At 47.3% G+C, this 23476-nt stretch overlaps 1 protein-coding gene across 1 annotated transcript in view; it reads left to right on the forward strand.

Moving 5' to 3' along the window:
• The window catches only part of LOC127581571 (kinetochore protein NDC80 homolog), a 29052-nt gene extending 7671 nt beyond the window's left edge, over positions 1-21381 (forward strand). Inside the window, exons 3-5 of the mRNA XM_052036037.1 lie at positions 3432-3497; positions 12359-12485; positions 21205-21381. Of these exons, the coding sequence (XP_051891997.1) occupies positions 3432-3497; positions 12359-12485; positions 21205-21381 (370 nt within the window). The remainder of the gene's footprint in view (positions 1-3431; positions 3498-12358; positions 12486-21204) is intronic.
• The last annotated feature ends 2095 nt before the right edge of the window (positions 21382-23476 follow it).

The raw sequence follows: 23476 nt of genomic DNA on the forward strand, positions 1-23476 counted from the left end.
AAGGTGCTCGACAGAGTGGTCACCCAATCTGCATCGGGTCTCACCGATGTAGAGGAGGCCATACCAGCAGCACCAGATGGAATAAATGACACCCTCTGATTCACAGGACTGTCTAGGGCCCTGAGTGGTGGTGAGGGAGGACGTGTAGGGACAGGTACAGCACTTTGCTGGTTAGAGGGATAAGTGCCAGGAGGGTGATTGCTGGGGAGGGATGAATGGACAAGGGAGTAGCAGAGACAACGATCCCCGTGGAAAGTGGGGGGGAAATGGCGTGGAGGGGAAGGTGTATCCGGTGGTGGGATCATTGGAGATGGCAGGAGTTGCGGAGAATGACATGTTGGATGCGGAGGCTCTTTGGGGATGTAGGTGAGGACAAGGGAAACCCTGACCCTGTTATGTTGTGGGGGGAATGGAGTGAGGGCAGATGCAAGGGAAATGGAGGAGATGCAGGTGAGGGCTGCATTGATAGTGGTGGAAGGGAAATCCTGTTTACTGAAAAACGAGGACACCTCTGATGTTCTGGAATGGAAAGCCTCATCATGAGAACCGATGCGAAAGGAGGCGGAAGAACTGAGAGAAGGGAATAGAATCCTTGCAAGTGACAGGGTGGGAAGAGATGTGGTCAAGGTAACTGTAAGAGTCAGCGGGTTTGTAAAAGCTGTCAGCGGATAATCTGTCTCCAGAGATGGGGACAGAGAGATCCAGAAAGGGGAGAGAGGTGTCTGAGATGGACCAAGTAAATTTGAGGGCAGGGTGGAAGTTGGTGATGAAATTGATGAGCTCAGCACAGGCGCAGGAAGCGATCCCAATCCAGTCGTCAGTGAAGCGGAGAGAGAGTTGGGGAGCGTTATGGGTGTAGGCTTGGAACGTGGACTGTTCCACGTAGCTGACAGAAGGCAGGCACAGCTGGGGCCCATGCAAGTGCCCATGGCTACAACTTTGGTCTGGAGAAAGTGGGAGGAGCCAAAAGAAGTTGCTGAGGGTGAATATCAGTTCCACCAGGTGGAGGGGGGTGGTGGTGGAAGGGAACTGGTTGGGTCTGTCATCAAGAAAGAAGCGGAGAGCCTTAAGGTCTTCCTTATGGGGGATGGAAGTGTACGGAGATTCGACGTCCATGGTGAAAATGAGGCGGTTGGGGCCAGAGAACTGCAAGTTGTTGAAGTGATGGAGACTATGGGAAGTGTCACAGACATAGGTTGGAAGGGACTGGACCAAGGGGGACAAAATGGAATCAAGATACGAGGAGACAAGTTCAGTGGGGCAGGAGCAGGCAGAAAGAATGGGTTTACCAGGGCAGTTGGGTTTGTGAATCTTGGGTAGGAGGTAGAAACGGGCAGTGCGGTGTAGGGGAACTATGAGGCTGTAGGGGAATGGTGAAGTCGAGACTGTTAATGTCCCATCGGCAGTTAGAGATCAGAAGGCCTGAGCGGGGTGTCCAAGAGGAGAAGGGCTTAAGGTGGGGGAAGGGATCATCAGTGGGGCAACATGGGGAATCCTTGCCAAAGAAGTAGGCCCAGAGACAGAGCAAGAAGAGCTCTGCATCATGGCGGGCGCGTAACTCATTGAGGTGTGGGTGCAGAGGGACCAAGATGAGGCCCCTGCTAAGGACAGAGGGGAAGGTTGGAGGGTTTCATGAAGATATGGCAGGGTTGGAGCTGGAGTCAAGGGAGGGTTGGGGGTTGGAGGGGTCAGGGAAAGTGGGATGGGAGGAAGATAGGGGCTCAGAGGAGTGAAGGGGGGACGAGGGGCAAGGGAAGGCTTGAAAGACCGGGGTGGGTGGGGAGTAGTGGTGGAAGCAGTGGAGCAGTAGGACCCAGCGTCGGTGTGAGAAGTCTTGGCCTGGAGGTGGCATTGGCCGAGGTTGGAGCCAGAGGTGGTTGGGGCTGTTGCCTGGAGGTGGTACAGCATATGGTGTTGCAGTTACAGAGAAAGTGCAGGGCAGGTAGACAAAGTGCTAGGGTCACAACGAGATAGATTGAGATCAAGTGTTCATCTTTTAGCGTACAAGAGGTCCTTTTAAGAGTCTGGTGGTATGTGCCTTCAAGTGTTTACTGATATGTTTCGTTGGCACCAACATCCCATAATGTCCCATGTCCCTCAATTCCTTTTATTAGAAAGAAACTTCTTTTTAAAAGCAGGCATAACTGCTAAAAATAAAAAGGAGCAGAAGCAAAAGTAGAAGTGTGCCACATACACTGAATGCCAGGAGAAAATTATAATGGAATAAAGAAATGGCTGAGGCTTTAAAACAAAAATATTTTACACATTCATTAATATCACTCGAGAGATTAAGGGGAATAAAATTGGCAAATTCCCACTACCTGATACCTTGCATTCCCATGGTACTTAAAGAAAAGCTCTTCCTCTTATTCCCCTTGAATCTTTTGCCAAAATCTGTGATTGGGAGCAGCTTCCTTTTTATCTGAGCTAAACCATTCACAATTCTGTCACCTCCCAATTCTCCTTTGTCTTCACTCTAAGTGTATAACAGAAATCCCTCATCTAATAATCCTCCATGTGTGTACTGAGAATCACAGAAGTGAAAGCTTAATGTTCTTTATTTAAATGCACGTAGCATTTGCATGAAGGTAGTAGCACTGTACAAGAATGATAAGTAAATGTGGTTGCAGGGTGACCAGAACAGGATGTTCAAAATCCTAGGTTATGTACTGTTCTAAAGAACAGACCAAAGTATCCAACATTTGAGGGTATTGTTTTAGGTTAATGGAAGAGGTTTAGAGGAGATCAAAGTGGTTGGAATCTGGAATGCAGAGCCTGAATGGCTGGTGGTGCCACGTACTCTCAAAACAGGAGTATCTGGATGAGTAGTCAAATTGCCAAGGCAATGGACTAATCTGGTAAACGTAGTGTAGATACGTACTTGTTGGTTGAAATGGATGTGGTGGGCTGTTTCCGTGTTGTTAGGCTGACTCTCTATGTATGATTACTCTAGATGCAGTCTCACCAATGTCATATTATTGAAACATAACCTATTTTCTATAATCCATTCCCTTGGCAATAGACAACAATGTTCTGTTAGCATGTATCATCTCTTTTCCCGCCTTCTACAAATAAGTATCACCTTGAACTTTTCATTGTTTAATTTGTAATGTGTTTAAAACCAGCAGCCTGCCTTTGTTCTCTTAACTGTCATCTTCAAGTTGTGAATCATCTGCAAAGTTCAGAATTGCACCACTGGGGGTCCTTGTACCAAACACTGGAAAGCCAGACTGCAGACTTCCTCTGTGCCTGGAAGATATTCATTCACCACAATTGTTGCCTGTAGTTAACATTCAATCTTGTTTTTAATTTTGGGACATAACTTGTTGCCTAGAAGACATTTATTTACCTTTATTGTTTGCCCTGTTAGTTAGCATTCAATTTTGTTTTTATTTTTTGGATATTAAGAATCAATTGTGTACCTTTTTCAGTGTGTCAAGGAATGCATGGCTTGGTTTAGGAACTTCCGAGGGAAGAACCAGCTTCTTTGGAAGAAGGTAATGTTAACCTCATCCTAGAATGATTTTTACAATATTTTATTCTGTGATTTTTAACCTCAAGCGAAGGCTGCACTTTGTACTGTATCATTTTATCAAATTTACCCCTTTCAATCAAGTTTTTTTTTCCACATTCTGCATTTAGAGAGCAAGCTCTGTAAAGTGGGAAAAGGCATTTGGAGGTTGAAACGGGAAAAGCTGGCAGGGTTAGAAACTGGGCAGTATCTATGGAAAGGTGAAAGTGAATGTTTCATGTTGATGACCCTTCAACTGAACATAATAGAACTTGATGTATCTTGGCGAGCACTTAAACGACCAAGGCATAAATGAACGTTATGAATTAAGCGCTTGGAAATGGGATGGCATAAATGTGTATGTGATCGTTCGTGTGGATGTTGTAGACTGAGGGCCTGTTTTTGTGCTGTATGACTCTGAGAATGTGGAAAAGTTAGAAATTAGATGTAACTTAGATTACAGGTAACTGAGGGAGAAGAGGAGAGAACAAAGAAAATGTCAGACTGAGGGAGACTGAGAAACAAAAATGGTGATGTGCTCGCTGAGAGGGTGGTGAAGACTTGTTAATCTGTCTTCCTATCTGGAGGAATGTAAATAGCTTACAAACCTACTGACGCCCACAGCTACCTCAATTACAGCTCTTCCCACTCTGCCTCTTGCAAGGATGCTATCCCTTTTTCTCAATTTCTTGGCATCTGCTCCCACGATCAGAGATATCCAACTTCTTTTCTAACCGGGGCTTACCCCTGACTATGGTCGAGAGAGCTCGCACCCATATCTCTGCCATTTCCCACAGCTCTGCTCTCACCACCACCACCACCCCCCCCCCCCCCCCCACACACACACCCAACAGGGATAGGATCCCTCTTGTCCTCACATTTCATCCCACCAGCCTATGTATCCAACACATTCTCCGCCACTTCCGCCATCTCCAATGGGACCCTACCACCAAGCACATCTTCCCCTCCCCACACCTTTCTGCCTTTTGCAGGGACCGCTCTTTCCACAACTCCCTAGTTCACTCCTTTCCCCCCCACCTTCCTCCCACCCTGGGAACTTTCCACTGCCCCCACCATAAGTGCAACACCTGCCCCGACACCACCTCCTTCCAGGGACCCAAGCAGTCCTTCCAGGTGAGACAGAGATTCACCTGTACCTCCCTTAATATCATCTACTGCATTCTGCGCTCCAAGTGCAGCCGCTTCTACGTTGGTGAGACCAAACGCAGACTAGATGACCATTTCACAGAACACCTGCTCTCTGTCCGTAATCACGACCTGCATTTTCCCATTGCCAGTCACTTCAACTCCTCCTCCCACACTATCACTGATATGTCAGTCCTCGGCCTCCTCCACTGCCAGGAGAATTCCAAGCACAAACTGGAGGAACAGCACCTCATTTTCCGTCCTGGAACCTTGCAGCCTAACAGCATGAACATTGAATTCTCCCACTTTAAGTAATCCCCACGCCCCACCACCACCACACTTCTTCTCTTCTCCCCTTTCCTAGCCTTTTTTGTTTTCAACTCCTTTTTTTCCTTTCTCTCCTTACCTGTGACCCATTCCCCGGTGGATCTGCTCTCCCCTCCTCCCCCACACCTGCCTATCACTATCTCTTACCTGCATCTACCTATCACCACCCTGTGCCCACCCCACCTCCCCTCTTTTGTCCACCTATCACTGCTCTGCTTTTCCCTCTTGTATACTGGGCTTCCTGTTTTCCTACCTTCAGTCCTGAGGAAGGGTCCTGACCCGAAACATTGACCACCTGCTTTTCTCCGTGGATGCTGCCTGGTCTGCTGAGTTCTTCCAGCATAGTCGTGTTTTTCATCTCGATTCCAACAACTGCAGTCCTTTGTTTCTCGAATGTAAATGGAAGATGAATGAGGATGAGAGGGAGAGAAAAAAAGCTGTGAGATACAGAAACTCTGTGGTTGCTGAAAATCTGAAATAAAACAGAAATGCTCATCAGGCAATGTTGAGAGAAAGATGTCATCAGTTGGTAATTTTGAAACATAGAACACGAAAACTACAGCACAATTCAGGCCCTTTGGCCCACAAAGCTGTACCGAACATGTCCCTACCCTAGAAGTTACTAGGCTTACCCATAGTCCTCTATTTTTCTAATCTCCATGTACCTATCCAACAGTCTCTTAAAAGACCCTATCGATCTGCCTCCACCACCGTTGCCGGCAGCCCATTCCACACACTCACTGCTCTCTGAGTAAAAAAAACTTACCCCTGACATCTCTTCTCTACCTACTCCCCAGCACCTTAAACCTATATCCTCTTGTGGCCACCATTTCAGCCCTGGGGAGAAGCCTCTGACTATCTACCCGATCAATACCTCTCATCTTATACATCTCTATCAGGTCCTCCCTGATCCTCCGTCGCTCCAAGGAGAAAAGGCCGAGTTCCCTCAACCTACTTTCATCAGGCATGCTCCTCATTCCAGACAGCATCCTAGTAAATCTCCTCTGCACCCTTTCTATGGCTTCCACATCTTTCCTGTAGTGAGGCGACCAGAACTGAGCACAGTACTCCAACTGGGGCCTGACCAGGGACCTATATAGCTGCAACGATACCTCTCGGCTCCTAAATTCAATTCCCTGATTGATGAAGAACAATACACCATATGCCTTCTTAACCACAGAGTCAACCTGCGCAGCAGCTTTGAGCGTCCTATGGATTCGGACCCCAAGATTCCTCTGATCCTCCACACTGCCAAGAGTCCTCCCATTAATACTATATTCTGCCATCATATTTGACCTACCAAAATGAACCACTTCACTCATCTGGGTTGAACTCCATCTGCCACTTCTCAGTCCAACTCTGCATCCTATCTATGTCCCTCTGTAACCTCTGGAAGCCCTCCAAACTATCCACAACACCCCCAACCTTCGTGTCATCTGCAAACTTACTAACCCACCCCTCCACTTCCTCATCCAGGTCATTTATAAAAATCACAAAGAGCAAGAGTCCCAGTACAGATCCCTGAGGTACACCACTGGTCACCGACCTCCATGCAGAATATGACCTTTCAACAACCACTCTTTGCCTTCTGTGGGCCAGCCAGTTCTGAATCCACACTGCAATGCTTCCTTGGATCCCATGCCTCCTTAATTTCTCAATAAGCCTTGCATGGGGTACCTTATCGAACACTTTGCTGAAACCCATATACACTACATCTACTGCTCTCCCTTCATCGATGTGTTTAGTCACCATCCTCATTTAACAGAACCAGATGGCCCTTCCAATAGTTAGTTTTTTGGGCCAAGGTATGGATTGCGTGGAATAGTCTTTGCTGCAGTCTGACAGGATCACAGGAGCTTTGTGGCAGCAGCTCTACCAGCTGTGCTACTGTGCCTCTTCATGCAGTACAATGATACCTATATTGGTTTTGTTTCTTGCTGTAATGTAGAACGTGAAAGTTTCATCGCCTCTGCTGCCATTTTCTACCTTCCTCTCGCTTTCACATGGTCCACCTCTGACTTTTCCTTTTGTCAACATCTGAGCAGATCACTGTGTCAAACCCATAAACTCTTCCTCTCGCTTTCACATGGTCCACCTCTGACTTTTCCTTTTGTCAACATCTGAGCAGATCACTGTGTCAAACCCATAAACTCTCACAGCTATCTTAATTACATCTCTTTGATTCTGCTTCATGCCAGGACTCCATTCTATTCTCTAGTTTCTGTGGTTCTGATGCAACAGCTTCCACATCACTGCTGTTGAGAGGCCTTCCTTTATCTTTAACCATGGATTTGCTCCCATCAAAACCATTGGGGCTCTCAACTGTGTTTATTTCATTTCCTGTCCTCTCCTTCCTCTCCCAGCCAGACCAAGGATAGTATTCTACTTGTTCTCTCCTTAACCTGTCAGCCTCAATTCTTCTATCCACCATAATTCCTGTCAACTTCAATCTCAGTCCCCACCAGGCTTGAAGACTCCTTTCAGCATTCTTAAGTGACTGTTCCCATTGTGACCCCCGGTGCACTCTTCTGTCAACCATCATTGGACTCCCCTGCTCATGATACCTTTCCCTGTAACCACAGGTGATGAAACATCTGTCTTTTTTTGCTTTTCCCACTATTCAGGGACCCAAACAGAAAAAGCACTTGTATTTCTAACTTTGTACTGCTTTTACTGCTCACCATGTGCTCTTTACATTGGAGAAACCAAATGCAGAATTGGTGAATGCTGGGCAGAACACAGTTCAGTCTAAGGGTGATCCTGAGCCTACCATGTCCCACACCCAATCTGTCTGCTCCTGCACTGTTCCTAAGAAGCCCAAAAGTTCAAGGAAGAACGTCTCATCTGACTAGCACCAGTTCTCAATGTGGAATTCAGCAATCTCAGATAATCAGCCCTTCTGGTCTATGTCAGAACTAGCAAGCTATGATGCACTGTCATCAATCTATGATGTTAACTATTTGCTCCACAGGTGTTGCCTGGCCAGCTGAGTATTTCCAACATTCTTTTATTTCGCATTCCCAGTAACTGAATCTCATGGTTCCAGCATTGTTTTTATTTCTCTCCCTTCTCCGTCCTCATTTGTCACTTGCTTCCTGCAGTCAGAATGGCTGTGATTAACAAGCCTTCATGACCCTCTCTCAGCCTGCGCCACCACCATTTCTCTTGGCCTACATTCCATCACATTCCCTTTATTTGGCTGCTTCCTCAAACCACCATACAACTTAATACATGTCATTTTCTAACCTTTTCTCATTCTGATGAAGGCCATCAATGTGAAGTGTTAACTTTGTTTCTTTCTCCCTGGGTACAGCTGTATAAATATTTCTGGCATTTTCAGTTTTTAATTAAGTTAAGCATGCTTTGTGTTTAAGACACAGAAAGGGACAAGTTTGGGAAGGACGTGGGACTTGCCGTAAGTTCTGGAGCTATATTTGTGCATTAAATTTTACACGTAGCATGTGCATGCTGGTAAGATTTATCACCAAGATTTATGACAAAGAAGGAAACCAGTTGGTCCATTGAGTCCATGTTGTGGACTGTGTAGAAGATTGTCAAAGGATACAGTGAGATATAGATCATTTGCAGATATGGGCAGAGAAATGGCAGATGGAGTTTAATCTGGCCAAGTGTGAGGTGTTGCACTTTGGGAGATCTAATGTAAAGGGACAGTATACAGTTAATCGCAAGGCCCTTAACATTGTTGATGTACAGAGGGATCTTGGGGTCCAAGTCCTTAGTTCCCTGAAAGTGGCTGCACAGGTTGATAGGGTGGTAAAACCGGTGCATGGCATACTTATTAGGCGAAGCATTGAGTTCAAGAGTCAAGAATTTAAGTTGCAGCTTTAAAGCTCTGGTTAGGCCACATCCTGAGTAATGCTTTCAATTCTGGTCGCCCCATTGCAGGAAAGATGTGGAGCCTTTGGAGAGGGTGCAGAGGAGGTTTACCATGATACTGCCTGGATTGGAAGGCATGTGCTGTAAGGAGAGGTTGGACAAACGTGGATTGTCTTCTCTGGAGCAGTGGAGGCTGAGGGGAGACCTGATAGAAGTATATAAGATTACGAAAGGTATAGATAGAGTAGACAGCGGTATATTTTTCCCAAGGTCGAAACATCTAGTACTAGAGGGCAACACACAAAAAGTGCTAGAGGAAGTCAGCAGGTCAGGCAGCATCTACAGAGGGAAATAAACTGATGTTTTGAATCGAGACCCTTCATCAGGATTGGAAAGGAAGGGGGCAGAAGCCAGAATAAGAATGTGGGGGAGGGGGAGAGGAGCACATGCAGGCAGGGGGCAGGTGAGTTCAGATAATAGGTGAGTTGAGGTGAGAGGGTGAAGGTAGATGGTTGGGGGAGGGGGAGAAGAAGTAATAAGCTGAGAGGTGATAGATAAAAGAGACAAAGGGCTGAAGAAGAAAGAATCCGGTAGGAGAGGGCAGTGGACCATGGAATAAAGGATGGGGGAGGAGAGAAGATGGGCAGGTCATCAGGGCGGGGGAAGGGAGACACAGGAATAAGGGGTTGGGGGGGGCACGGGTGGAGAAAAGGAAGGGGTGGGGTTACTGGAAGTTAGAGGAATCGACGTTGAGGCCATCAGGTTGGAGACTACCAAGACAGAATATGTGGTGTTGTTCTTCCAAACTGCATCTGGCCTCAACGTGGCAGGACAGGAGGCCATGGATAGACATGTCAGTATGGGAGTGGGTTGTGGAATTGAAGTGGGTGGTCACTGGGAGGTCCTGGCTGTTGCAGTGGTTGGAGCAAAGGTGCTCGACGAAGCGATCACCCAATCTGCATCGAGTCTCACCGATGTATGGGAGGCCGCACCAGATGCAATAAATGACACCCTCGGATTCGCAGGTGAAGCGCTGCCTCACCTGGAAGGATTGTCTGGGACCCTGAATGGTGGTGAGGGGGGTGGTGTAGGGACAGGTGTAGCACTTGGTGCGGTTGCAGGGATAAGTGCCAGGAGGGGTGGGGTTATCAGTGGGGAAGGACAAGTTGATAAGGAGTTTCAGAGTAAGCGGTCCCTGCAGAAAGCAGAGAGAGGGGGTGAAAGGAAGATGTGCCTGATGGTATGGTCCCGTCGGAGGTGGTGGAAGTTGCAGAGAATGATGTGTTGGATACGGAGGCTCGTGGGATGGTAGGTGAGGACCAGGGGAATCCTGTCCTTGTTATGTCAGCGGAGGGAGGGGGCAGACATGCAGGAAGTGGAGGAGATGCAGGTAAGGGTTATGGGTAAGGAGGTGCTTTATTCCATGGTCCACTGCCCTCTCCTACCGGATTCCTCCTCCTTCAGCCCTTTGCTTCTTCTACCTATCATCTCTCAAATTATTACATCTTCTCCCCCTCCCCCACCTACCTACCTTCGCCCCCCCCCACCCCCACCCCCTCACCTGGACTCGCCTATCACCTGAATTCACATATCCCCTGCCTGTGTGTGCTCCTGCTCCTCCCCCTCCCCCCCACCACCTTGTTTCGGCTTCTGCCCTCTTCCTTTCCAGTCCTGATGATGGGTCTCTGCCTGAAACGTCGACTGTTTATCTCCCTCCATGGATGCTGCCTGACCTGCTGAGCTCTTCCAGCACTTTTTGTGTGTTGCTCCAGATTCCAGCATCTGCAGAATTTTTTTGCCTCTGTAACTCTAGAGGGCGTGCATTTGAGCTGAGATGAAAGTTCAAAGGAGATGTGTGGGGCAAGTTTTGTTTTACAGAGTGGTGGGTGCCTGGAATGTGCTGCCAGGAGCGGTACTGGAGGAGGCAGAGATGATAAAAGCGTTTAAGAGGCCCTTAGATAGGCACATGAATATGCAGAGAATGGAGGAATATGGACTTGTGTACGCAGAAGGGTTTAGTTCAGTTAGACCGTTAATTAGCTCGGCACAACGTGGTGGGCTGAAGAGCCTGTTCCTGTGCTGTACTGCTCTGTGGTCTAGAACAATGTGAAGACAGAAGGGATTTACTAAAATGATTCCAGGGAATTTATTTATATGGACAGACTGGAGAAACTGTGGTTGTTTTCCTTGGGATAGAGGTGGCTACGTGGATACCTGACTGGGGGGGGGGGAGCGTATTTTAAAGCATGAAGCGTGTAGATGGAATAGGTAGAGAGAAACTGTTCACTTTGGAAGAAAGGTCAAGAACGAGGAACATAAAACAAAGGTACTTGCCAAAAAAAAGCGATGGGAGAAAATTGTTTCTATACAGCGTATGTTTAAGGTGTGCAGGGCCAGAGGTGGTGGTGATGTCAAAAATGGAGTTGGATAAGCAGCTGTCAGGAACAAATTTGCAGGGCTGAGGATGTGGTGGGGGAGGGAGACTAGCTGGTGTGGTCTCTGAGCTGAATGACCTCCTGTGCAGCAACCATTCTGAGGTTCTTTGATGGAACTTGAATTGTCAGTTACTTTTGCAAACCTAGCATTGTCTACATTGTACTACGTTCTAACATTTAAAAAAAAACAGAATATTTCTTTTGTCCTTTTAGGTATATATTCCACAGAAATAAAGTTCCTGGAAAAATCGGCTGATTTCAAGCCTACCTTTATAAAACACTGTTTGGGACATAGCTGGGGTTTTGTTCTAGTTCTGGGTTTCATACTTGCAGATACCTTTGTTCTCTTGGCTGATGTTGTTCGTGTTGATACTGACTAGGCTCCAACTCTCGAGAATAGCCTTCAGTTACTATACCTGGAAAAACCAAGTGTAAAACAGAAAATGCTGGAAGCACACAGCAGGCCATATCCATGGGAAGAGAAATCAAGTTAACACTCCAGGTCAGAGACCCTTCAGATCCAGGTCCAGCCTTCAGGCCATCTGCATGGCTTCTGATCACCTCAAAAGCACTCTACCAGCTGAGAGCAGTGTATAACATTCTTGAGTCATTTGGTACCACAAGACGCATCAAGGCACAAGTGTAGGCAAGTGGATACATGTTTCCTGAGCTCCAATACTGATCCTACTATTCTTGGTTCCATTTTCCATTCTGCAGTCTTAGACTAATTAAAATACAAACCAAATGCAGTGAATCTCTGCAGTTAAGGTGAATTTTGTATTTGTTTTAAAATGTAACTAAGTATTTCAAAATTGATATTTTCCATCTACTTCAGCTTTTTCTTGTTGTCTCCCAACACCCCGAATTAAAATACTTCAAGCAGGGCATCAGTTTTGGAGGTCCATTGATTTGAATGCAGCTAGTGCATTTGAAGTTTATAGTTAATGTATTTTAGTTTCTAAATACCATAAATTGCCTTAAGTGTGTGATAGTTCTCAGTACACTTAAAAAGTGCTTTTGTTAAACTCATTCAGAAATTACTGTCTTTGTATATTTAGCCATTGGTTTTGTTTATCGTAAAACTTCATTGTTTTTGCTCTAGGACAAGCAGCATTGGAACATTTTCTACAGATTTATACGGTGCCTGTGGAGGCACGGAGAAAATAAAAGATCCCAGACCACTTCATGATAAGGCCTTTGTACAGCAATGTATTCGGCAACTTTGTGAGGTATTTTAACATGTAACACAGTGTAATTTTGTACAGCATAAATTTTGAGCTAACTCTTTGGTTTAATGGCACTAGACATTCCCAAAGTGGTGAAAATGTTTTGGGTCAGGAGGTATCCATGCTGCTCAATATTTAGTCAGCAGAATTAAATTTAATGATATCACCTGGTAATCCAAAACGGATAAGTGGTATATTTGATGCTCCAGGGAAGGAACACACCTGCACTAACTTCCTGTCCTGCAGTAGTACTTCTTCCAAGGATCAATCTGTGGCCCCGATCTGTTCTTCATATACATTGGGAGATGTTGCATTTTTGTAAGTTAAACCAGGGCAGGACTTGCACAGTTATTTGTAGGGCTCTGGAGAGTGTGGTGGAACAGAGACCTAGGGATACAGGTACATAGTTCCCTGAAAGTGGCTACATAGGTAGACAGGGTGGTGAAGGTGGTACTTGGCACACTTGCCTTCATTGGTCAGGGCTTTGACTACAGGAGTTGGGATGTTACCACATCATGTTACAACTGTACATGTTGGTGAGTGCACACTTGGAATATAGTGCACAGTTCTGGTTGTCCAGCTTTAGGAAGGATGTCACTAAGCTGGAATGAGTGCAGAAAAGATTCATGAGGATGTTACTGGGACAGGAGAGTTTGGTAAACAAGGTGAACTCTGGCGTTCAATCCAGAGAAGTGTGAGGTGGTACACTTTGGAAGGACAAACTCCAAGGCAGAGTACAAGGTAAATGGCAGGATTCTGGGCAGTGTAGAGGAGCAGAGGGATCTGGGGGTTCGTATCCACAGATCACTGAAAGTTGCCCCTCAGGTGGATAGGGTAGTTAAGAAAGCTTATGGGATGTTAACTTTCATAAGTCGGGGGATCGAGTTTAAGAGCCGCGAAGTGATGATGCAGCTGTAGCGACTTGCTGTCCAAGCAAGCGAACTGGCTTGGCGGTCGGATCGTGCGTCGTCGGAGCAGCAAGGCCCAAGATGACGTTGGACTTCCGTCTTCGCTGAGCGACGGGGAGAACCGCATGCGGGAAAAGTTTGACGTAGCGCATACATCATTTCCATTTTCAGTGGGCGGGAACCATTCCTCTTAAAAGGCCCACGCAAGGCGGGAAAATAAATCAGTTTTGTTCTGCAGCCCATTGACTAGTGTCTTGCTTTCACATCGCGGTAGCAGCCGCTACATTAGTGACCCCGACAGTCCAAACGGATTTTGGACCCAGACAATGGACGACAACGCAGTGGCACTCAAGCTGCCCACCTTTTGGATGCTTCAGCCCAGCGTCTGGTTCGACCAGGCTGAAGCACAATTCCAACTTCGACAAATCACCTCTGACTCCACAAAGTACTACCAAGTGGTCAGCTCTCTGGACCAGGAGACAGCCGCCCAGGTCAGAGACTTTATCCAGTCCCGTCCGGAGGAGGATAAGTACCTGGCTTTCAAAGACCTTCTTATTTGGACCTTCGGCCTCTCCCGTCGCAAGCGCGCCACCTGCCTGCTTCATCTCGACGGCCTGAGGGACAGATCCCCATCCACCCTAATGAACGAGATGCTGGCCTTGACTGAGGGACACAAGCCCTGCCTAATTTTCGAACAGGCCTTCCTCGAACAACTACCCGATGACATTCACCTGCTGTTGGCTGATGCCAATTTCAGCAACCCATGTGAGGTAGCTGCCCAGGCAGATGTCCTCTGGAAGGCCAAACGCGAGAGCGGGTTGTCCGTCGGCCAGATCGCCAGGCCGCGAGCCCAACGCCTACCTAAACCAGTCCCAGCAACCGAGTGACCACACCCCAGAAACACAGACGACGACGACACTGGCAACCAGCTGTGTTTCTACCATCAAGAGGTGGGGCGCGGAGGCCCGTCGATGCCGCCCACCCTGCAAGTTTCAGGGAAATGCCAGGGCCAGCTGCTGCTGATGGCTGCGATGGCTGGCCACCAACACAGCCTCCTATTCGTTCGGGACAAGCAGTCCGGGCGTCATTTCCTCGTCGATACTGGAGCAGAGGTCAGTATTTTGCCCCTGACCGACCGCGACACTCGTAACAGGCAACAAGGTCCTGTACTCAATGCTGCAAACAGCACAACGATACGGACTTTCGGTACCCGTACAGTTCAATTGCAATTCGGCAACAGCCGTTTTACCTGGAACTTTACCCTTGCCACCGTCTCCCGGCCACTCCTGGGAGCCGATTTCCTTCAGGCCCACAGCCTGTTAGTCGACCTGCGAGGGAAGCGGCTAGTGCACTCCAGAACTTTCCAAACCTACCCCCTTGGAGAAGCCAACCTACCAGCCCCGCGCCTGAACTGCATTTCCCTGTCTGGCAATGAGTTCACCAAGCTCCTAGCTGAGTTCCCATTGGTTTTGGTACCTCAGTTTACAAATTCGATGCCAAAACATGAGGTGCAGCCCCACATCATTACCACAGGGCCACCCCTTCATGCCTGAGCACAATGACTACCTCCAGACAAGCTCCGCCTGGCAAAGGAAGAGTTCTGCTGCATGGAGGAGCTGGCGATTGCTCGCAGGTCAGACAGCCCCTGGGCCTCCCCCCTGAACATGGTCCCCAAAGCCACCGGCAGGTGGAGGCCCTGCAGCGACTACCGCAGGCTGAATGACGCCACCACCCTGGACCGCTACCCCCTCCCTCAATCCAGGACTTCGCGGCGAATCTACACGGGGCCTGCATCTTCTCCAAGGTGGACCTCGTCCGGGGATACCACCAAATCCCAGTCCACCCTGACGACTTCCCCAAAACTGCGCTTATCACTCCATTCGGCCTCTTCCAATTCCTTCGAAGGCTGTTTGGCCTTAAGAACGCCGCGCAGACCTTCCAGCGGCTGATGGACGCAGTAGGCCGAGACCTGGACTTCGTGTTCATTTACTTAGATGACATACTGATCGCCAGCCATGACTGCCAAGAACACCTTTCCCACCTCCGCCAACTGTACTCCCGTCTCCGTGATTTCGGCCTCACTATCAACCTGGTCAAGTGCCAATTCGGACTTGACTCTATCAATTTCCTCGGCCACAGAATCACCAGCGAAGGAGCAACACCCCTACCCGCCAAGGTAGACGCTATCCGCCATTTTGCCCGTCCCAACATGGTCAAAGGCCTGCAGGAATTCCTGGGAATGGTCAACTTTTACCATTGGTTCATCCCTGCAGCAGCCTGTATCATGCGCCCTTTGTTCTTGCTGATGTCTGGCAAGGGCAAGGACATCGCCTGGAACGACAAGGCTGCAGCTGCCTCCGTTAAGGCCAAGGACACCCTGGCAGATGCTGGTACACCCTAGGACAGACGTCCCAACCGCCCTCACGGTGGACGCATCCAACGTGGAGTACTGGAACAACTAATCGAAGGCCGTTGGCAACCCTTGGCATTTTTCAGCAGGCACCTTAGACCACCCAAACTAAAATACAGCACTTCTGAGCAGGAATTTCTAGCGCTGTACCTGGTGGTCCGGCATTTCCGGTACTTTTTAGAAGGCAGGCCTTTCACCGCTTTCACTGACCATTGTCCTTTGCCTTCTCCAAGGTCTCTGATCCCTGGTCAGCTCGTCAGCAGCAACATTTGTCCTACATTTCCGAATTCACAACGGATATCCAACATGTTTCTGGAAAGGACAATGTCGTTGCTGACGCGCTTTCCAGACCCACCATCCACAGCCTGTCCCTGGGTGTTGACTGCACAGCAAGCTGATGACGAGCTGCCCAGCTACAGAACCGCAGTCTCGGGCCTGCAGCTCCAAGATTTTTTAGTCGATCCAGGTCAGCAGACCCTCCTTTGCGACATTGCAACAGGTCAACCCTGCCCTATAGTTCCTGCAGCCTGGCGGAAACACATTTTTGACTCGGTACACGGGTTGGCGCACCCGTCCATCAGATCAACTGTTCGACTGGTCGCCAGCAAGTTCGTCTGGCATGGCCTATGCAAACAGGTCAGTGAGTGGGCCAGGACTTGTCTGCACTGCCAGACATCAAAAATCCAACGGCACACCAAGGTCCTGCCACAGCAGTTCGAGCCTACCTGTAGAAGGTTCGACCACATCCACGTTAACCTCGTTGGTCCTCTGCCAGTTTCAAGAGGGGCCTGGTACCTCCTTACCATCGAAAACCGGTTCACAAGGTGGCTAGAGGCAACCCCCCTATCCAACATCACGACTGATTCCTGCGCCCGGGCGCTGCTCACAACTTGGATCTTGCGTTTTGGTGTTCCAGCCCACATCACTTCAGACAGGGGCACCCAATTTACCTCCAGCCTCTGGTCTGCATTAGTGAACATGCTAGGGACGCAGCTGCACACCACCATGGCCTACCACCCTCAGTCAAATGGGTTGGTGGAACATTTCCACCGCCATCTGAAATCAGCCCTGATGGCCTGCCTGAAAGGTCCTAACTGGGTCAATGAACTGCCTTGGGTCCTGCTCAGCATACGCACTGCCCCCAAGGAAGATCTCCACGCTTCGTCAGCTGAACTCATGTACGGTGCGCCCCTGGTCGTCCCAGGGGATTTCATACCCGCCCTTTGGGGCCAAGAGGAACACCCCACAGCAGTCCTGGAAAGACTGCGTGAGAGCTTGGCATCGATTCCCACTTCGCGGCATGGTCAAGCCCCATCCTGTGAGCCCAAGGAACTACAAGACTGTAAGTTCTTTTTCGTTTGCAGGGGCACACCCCGGGCACCATTGCAACGACCATACGAGGGGCCGTTTCGGGTCATCAGGAATAATGGGTCCACCTTTATTTTGGACATTGGGGGCAAGGAACAGGTCTTCATGACAGACCGCCTCAAACTGGCCCATTTAGATCTACAACAACCGGTCGAAGTCCCAGCACTGCGACGCAGAGGCCGACCTCCTAAGCAACTGCTAGCACAGCCCACGAACCTTGGGGACTGTATCGCCGGTTCTGGGGTGGGGGGGAGGTTGTGTAGCGACTCACCGTCCGAGCAAGTGAACCGGCTCGGCGGTCAGGTCACGCGCCGTCGGAGCGGCGAGGCCCAAGATGGCGTTGGTCCTTTGTCTTCCCCGAGTGACGGGGAGAACCGCACGTGGGAAAAGTTTGATGACGTAGCGCATACGTCATTTCCGTTTTTGGTGGGTGGGAACCATTCCTCTTAAAAGGCCAGCGCAAGGTGGGAAAATAAATCAGTTTTGTTCTGCAGTCCATCAACTGTGTCTTGCTTTCACATAGCGGTAGCAGCCACTACACAGCTTTACAAAACTGGTTAGGCCACACCTGGAGTACTGTGTCCAGTTCTGGTCGCCTCATTATAGGAAGGATGTGGAGGTGTTGGAAAGGGTGCAGAGGAGATTTACCAGGATGTTGCCTGGATTAGAGAGTATGGATTATGAGGAGAGACTGAAGGAGCTAGGGCTGTTCTCATTGGAGAGGAGGAGGATGAGGGGAGACATGATAGAGGTATACAAGATATTGAGAGGAATAAATAGAGTGGACAGCCAGCACCTCTTTCCCAGTGCGCCAATGCTCAAAACAAGAGGACATGGCTTTAAGGTATTGGGTGGGAAGTTCAAGGGTGATGTCAAAGGGAGGTTTTTCACCCAGAGTGTTTGGTGCATGGAATGCGCTGCCTGGTGGAGGCTGATACATTGGACAAGTTCAAGAGATTGTTAGATAAGCATATGGAGGAATCTAAGTTAGAGGGATATGTGGGAGGAAGGGGTTAGATAGTCTTGGGTGTTGTGTGAAAGTCGGCACAACATGGTGGGCCGAAGGACCTGTATTGTGCTATATTGTTCTATGGTTCTATGATAATTTGGGATTTTTTTCCCAAGTGTAGGAGGCTGAAGAGATGTATAAAATCATGGGGGCAGAGATAATGTGGATTGTCAGGTTTTTTTTCCCAGGGTAGGGGAGTCTAATCTAGAGGGCAGAGGTTTAAGGTGAGAGGGGAGAGATTTAAAAGGGACATGAGGGAAAACTTCTTTACACAGAGGGTGGTGGGTATGTGAAACGAGCTGCCTGAAGAAGCTGTAGAGGTGAGTACAATTAGTGCTTAAAAGACACTTAGATTGGTATATGTACAGGAAAGGTTTAGAGGGATAAAGGCCAAATGTAGGCAAATGGCACTAGCTCGGCTCAAACTAGCTCACATCTTGGTAGGCATGGACGAGTTGGGCAGAAGGGCCTGTTTCCATGCTGTATAACTCTACGACAGTGGTTGAAAATGTCATCAATTTGATATTGTCATCAAGGGAGGTTGGTGAGCTGAATACTGAAAAGGCCCAAAGACTTGATCTTCATCCTAAAGTTCTGAAAGCGATGGCTATAGTAACAGACTATGTATTGGTTGTGATCTTTCAAAATTCTATAGATTTTGGAATGGTTCCTGCAGCTGGTGCGTGTTATCTCATTATTCATATAAGGAGGGGGACAGAAAACAAAGAAGTTCTGGCCTGTAGTTGGAGAAAATGCTGCTATCTATAATACAGAACACCTAGAGGAAAATAAAAAAGGATCAAGTAGACTTAGTGAGGATTTATAAAAGGGACATCATATCTGATGAATCTATGGACTTTCAGAGGATACGACTAGTGGAGTTGTTGAGGGACTGAATATGTTGTATTTATGTCTTCAGAAGGCTTTTGATAAATATTACACAGGAGGTTGGTCATACAGATCACTTGCAGTTATGGGCAGAGAAATGGCAGATGGAGTTTTATCCAGGTAAGTGTGAGAAATTGCACTTTGGGAGGTCGAATAAGGGGAAAAGTATACAGTTAATGGCAGGAACCTGAACAACATTGATGTACAGAGGGATCTTGGCGTCCCAGTCCACACCTCCCTGAAAGTGGCAACACAAGTAGATACAGTGGTAAAGAAGGTGTCAGGCATGCTTGTCTTCATCGCTAGGGGCACAGAGTATAAGAGTTAGGAAGTTGTGATGCAGTTGTAAAATACTTTGGTTAGGCTACACTTTGCGTACAGAAGGATGTGGGGGCTTTGGAGAGAGTGCAAAAGATTTACCAGGATGCTGCCTGGATTAGAGGGTATTAGCTATAAGGAGAGTCACAAAGTCATATAGCACGGAAACAGGCCCTTTGGCCCAACTGGTCCATGCCAACCAAAGTCCCATCTAAGCTGGTCCCATTTACCAGTGTTTGGCCTGTATCCCTCTAAACCTTTCCTATCCACATACCTGTCCAAGAGTCTTTTAAATATTGTTATTGTACTTGCCAATTCCTCTGGCAGCTCATTCCACATACCCACCAAAAAGTAGAAAAAGTTGCCCCTCAGGTCTAAATCTCTAATCTCTCATAAAACCTACGGCCTCCAGTTCTTGATTCTGTGTGCATTTTCTGTATCTATGCCCCTTATGATTTATAACACCTCCATAATATTCTCATTTTCCTGCACTCCAAAGTCCCAATCACCTTAACCTCCCCCAGTTTTTAAGATGCATAGGATCCACTGTGACTTGGCCATTTGGATTCAGAATTGGCTTGCCCATATTACAGAGAGGGTAGTGGTCGACGCAACTTATTCTGGTTGGAGGTCCGTAACTAGTACTGTTCTGCAGGGATCCGTACTGGGAAATCTGCTGTTTATGATATATATAAATGACTTGGACAAAAATGTGGATGGGTAGGATAGGAAGTTTGCAGAAGATACAAAGATTGGTGGTGTTGTGGATAGTATAGGTGATTGCCAAAGGATGCAGGGTAATCAATTGTACATATTGGTGGAGAAATGGCAGATGGAGTTTAATCTGGCCAAGCATGAGGTGTTGCACTTTGGGAGATCAAATGTAAAGGGACAGTAGACAGTTAATGGCGGGACCCTTAACAGTGAAGTACAGAAGGGTCTTGTCCAACTCCATAGCTCCCTGAAAGTGGCTGCACAGGTTGATAGGGTGGTAAAGAAGGCATATGGCATGCTTGCCTTTATTAGTTGAGACATTGAGTTCAAGAGTTGGGAAGTTACGTTGCAGCTTTATAAAACTGGTTAGGTTGCATCCTGAGTATTGCATTCAATTCTGGTTGCCCCATTATAGGAAGGAGGTGGAGGCCATGGAGAGGGTGCAGAAGAGGTTTACCAGGATGCTACCTGGATTAGAGAGTATGTGCTATAAGAAGAGGTTGGATAAACTTGGGTTGTTTTCTCTGGAGTGGCGGAGGCTGAGGGGAGACCTGATAGAAGTTTAAGATTATGAGGGACGTAAATAGACAGCTGGTATCCTTTCCCAGGGTCGAAATGTCTAATACTAGAGGGCATTCATTGAAGGTAAGAGGGAGTAAGTTCAAAGGAGATGTGTGGGTCTGGTTTTTTTACACAGTGGTGGGTCCCTGGAATGTGCTGCCGGGGTGGTACTGGAGGCAAATATGATAGAGGTGTTTAAGAGGCTGTTAGATAAGCACATGAATGTGCAGAGAATGGAGGGATATGGATATTGTGTTGGCAGAAGGGATTTGTTTAGTTAGACATTTAATGACTGGTTTAATTATTTCAGCACAACATCGTGGGCTGATGAGCCTGTTCCTGTGTTGTACTGTTCTGTGTTGAAAAATATTTTTTTTCTCGAGTAATGCACTTTAACAATGGTTTATTGGCAGCCCGGTTTTTACGGATAACACCAGAACAACAGTGTGCAATGAGGACAATTGAGGAAAAGTAGTACATGGTGGTTGGGATTATTGAATGTTTGTTTCTGATTTGGGAAATTAAAACAAAAACTAAATGTTCAAGTTTCTAGGGGACAATAGTTATCCACAATCTATTTCGGTAAAGAGTTTGCAGTCGCCCACATCTAAGGAATTTCTGAAGATTTTCTCCTTTGTGTACAACTTGATTGATCCATCTTATGAACTACCTGATTCAAAGTTTGAGGAAGAAATCCCTAGAATCTTCAAATCTCTTGGGTAAGCTTAAAAACATTATTATTATTATCATTTTTATTATTAATATAGATTTTCATGCAGTGTTGGCCTGACTACTCTTGGTATATTTTCACTTGAGCTGCAAGGTGATTTGCAATGATGATGCAGCATTCTCTCAATACTGGAATAACAGCAGAGGCTGCTGGGGGAAGCTTGGGTCAGGTAACATTGGTAGAAGATTACAGAGGGATGACCTGTTGAGTTGAAGATCTTTCATCTTTTGCATGTGATGTGGTCACTTTGCTTATGGTAGTGGCTCAGATCAACATCTAATTGACTTCTCGAAAAAGAGAGTGCTCCTTGAGATAACTGTCTATCTTCAGGGCTACTGAAAGTCTGTTTACCTGATTAGTTAGTTCATTTGCTGTTGTGAAATGTTGCTCTCGACAAATTGACTGCCAAATTTATCGAAGGGAATAATAGTCATGCAGTATGGAAGTAGGCCCCTCAGCCCACCGTCCACACTGACCCATCACACACTCATCTGCACTAATCCCATTTTGTTCCCCCCACATTCTCATCCCTAGCTCTACGTTTTCTACCATTCACCAACATCAGGAGGAATTTACCATTGCTAATTAAACAAAATTAAGTGGGAGGGCATGTTGCAATGAAGATATTGTGACTCTCCAGTGGGATATACTGTAGATAGTTTGAATGAATGTGCAAAAAAATTGGCAAATGGAGTTAAATCTGGGAAAGTGTGTGGTTCTGCATTCTGTAAGAAGAATCAAAACACATTATTTAACTTGAAAGAGACTGCAAATGGATGAAGTACAGAGGGATCTGTGTTCTTGTGTATGAATCACTGAAAGTTAGCAGGCAGGTGCAGCAAGTAGTTAAGAAAGCAAATGTCATGTTGGTCTTTATTGCAATGGGATTGGAGTTTAGAAATAGGAATGTTTTGTTTAAATTGCATAGGGTGTTGATGAGGCCAGATCTGGAATACTGCACTAGCTTTGGTCCCCTTACCCAAGGAAGGACACAGTAGTAGTGGAGACAGTCCAAAGGAGATTCACCAGGTTAATTCCCGGGATGAGGGAAGTGCCCTGTCAAGGGAGGCTAAACAGGTTGGGTCCAGTTGAGTTTAGAAGAATCAGGGGTGAGATCCTTAAAATCATAAGGGGACATGACAGGGTAGATTTTGAGATGTTATTACTAGTGGGCGAGTCTCCAACAAGTAGACGTAATTTCAAGATGAGCTGGTCAATTGGAAACAAGGTAAACAAAGTTTCCTTTCTGGAATTCTCTACTTCACAGATTTGTAGAGGCTCAACCATGTAAGTATTTAATGTGGAGGCAGATCAAGAGGTCAGGGATTTGAGAGCTGTGGGGATCTAACGCAGGAGTTGTGACCTGGGGTATATCAGCTGTGACTTTATTGAATGGTAGGGCAGGCTTGTGGGGCCAGGTGGCCTACTCCTAATTTCTGCTGATTATGGTCAATGTCCCTTTTGATTTTTTTCCTACATGTAGAGCTGGTATCTTTTCCCAGGGTCGAACTGCCTAATACTCGAGGGCATGCGTTTAAGCTGAGAGGGGGGAAAGGTCAAAGAAGACATGATGGCAATTTTTTTATTAACAGAATGATGGGTGTCTGGAATGTGCTGTCAGGGGTGGGTAGTGGTAGAGGCAGATGATGGAGGTGCTTAAGAGGCTCTTAGATAGGCACATGAATGTGCAGAGAATGGAGGGATATGGACACAGTGTAGGCAGAAGGGCTTAGTTTAGTTAGGCATTTAATTCCTAGATTAATTAGTTCGGCACAACATCGTGGGCCTGTTCCTGTGCTGTACCATTCCATGTTCTATAGAGAGGTTTTGCCACTGTGCTAGCCAGTATTTTTCCCACAAATCTCGCAAAGCAAAGGGTTGACCACTAGACCAGATAGACCTGTGGATCCCCTGTATGGGACACCCCTGTATCCGCCAAATATTTCCCTTTCTCTCCTACAAACAAATCCACTGTCAGTCTTCCATGGCCTTCCTAGCTGAGTGGGCACTGTTATGGCCCCATCATTGCTGGGAGGGTTTCAGCTCTGGTACCCCTCTATCTCCTCCCTGGATGGAGTTGTATTTACC

The sequence above is a fragment of the Pristis pectinata genome, chromosome 22 (genome assembly GCF_009764475.1).
Source record: "Pristis pectinata isolate sPriPec2 chromosome 22, sPriPec2.1.pri, whole genome shotgun sequence".
Lineage (NCBI taxonomy): Eukaryota > Metazoa > Chordata > Chondrichthyes > Rhinopristiformes > Pristidae > Pristis > Pristis pectinata.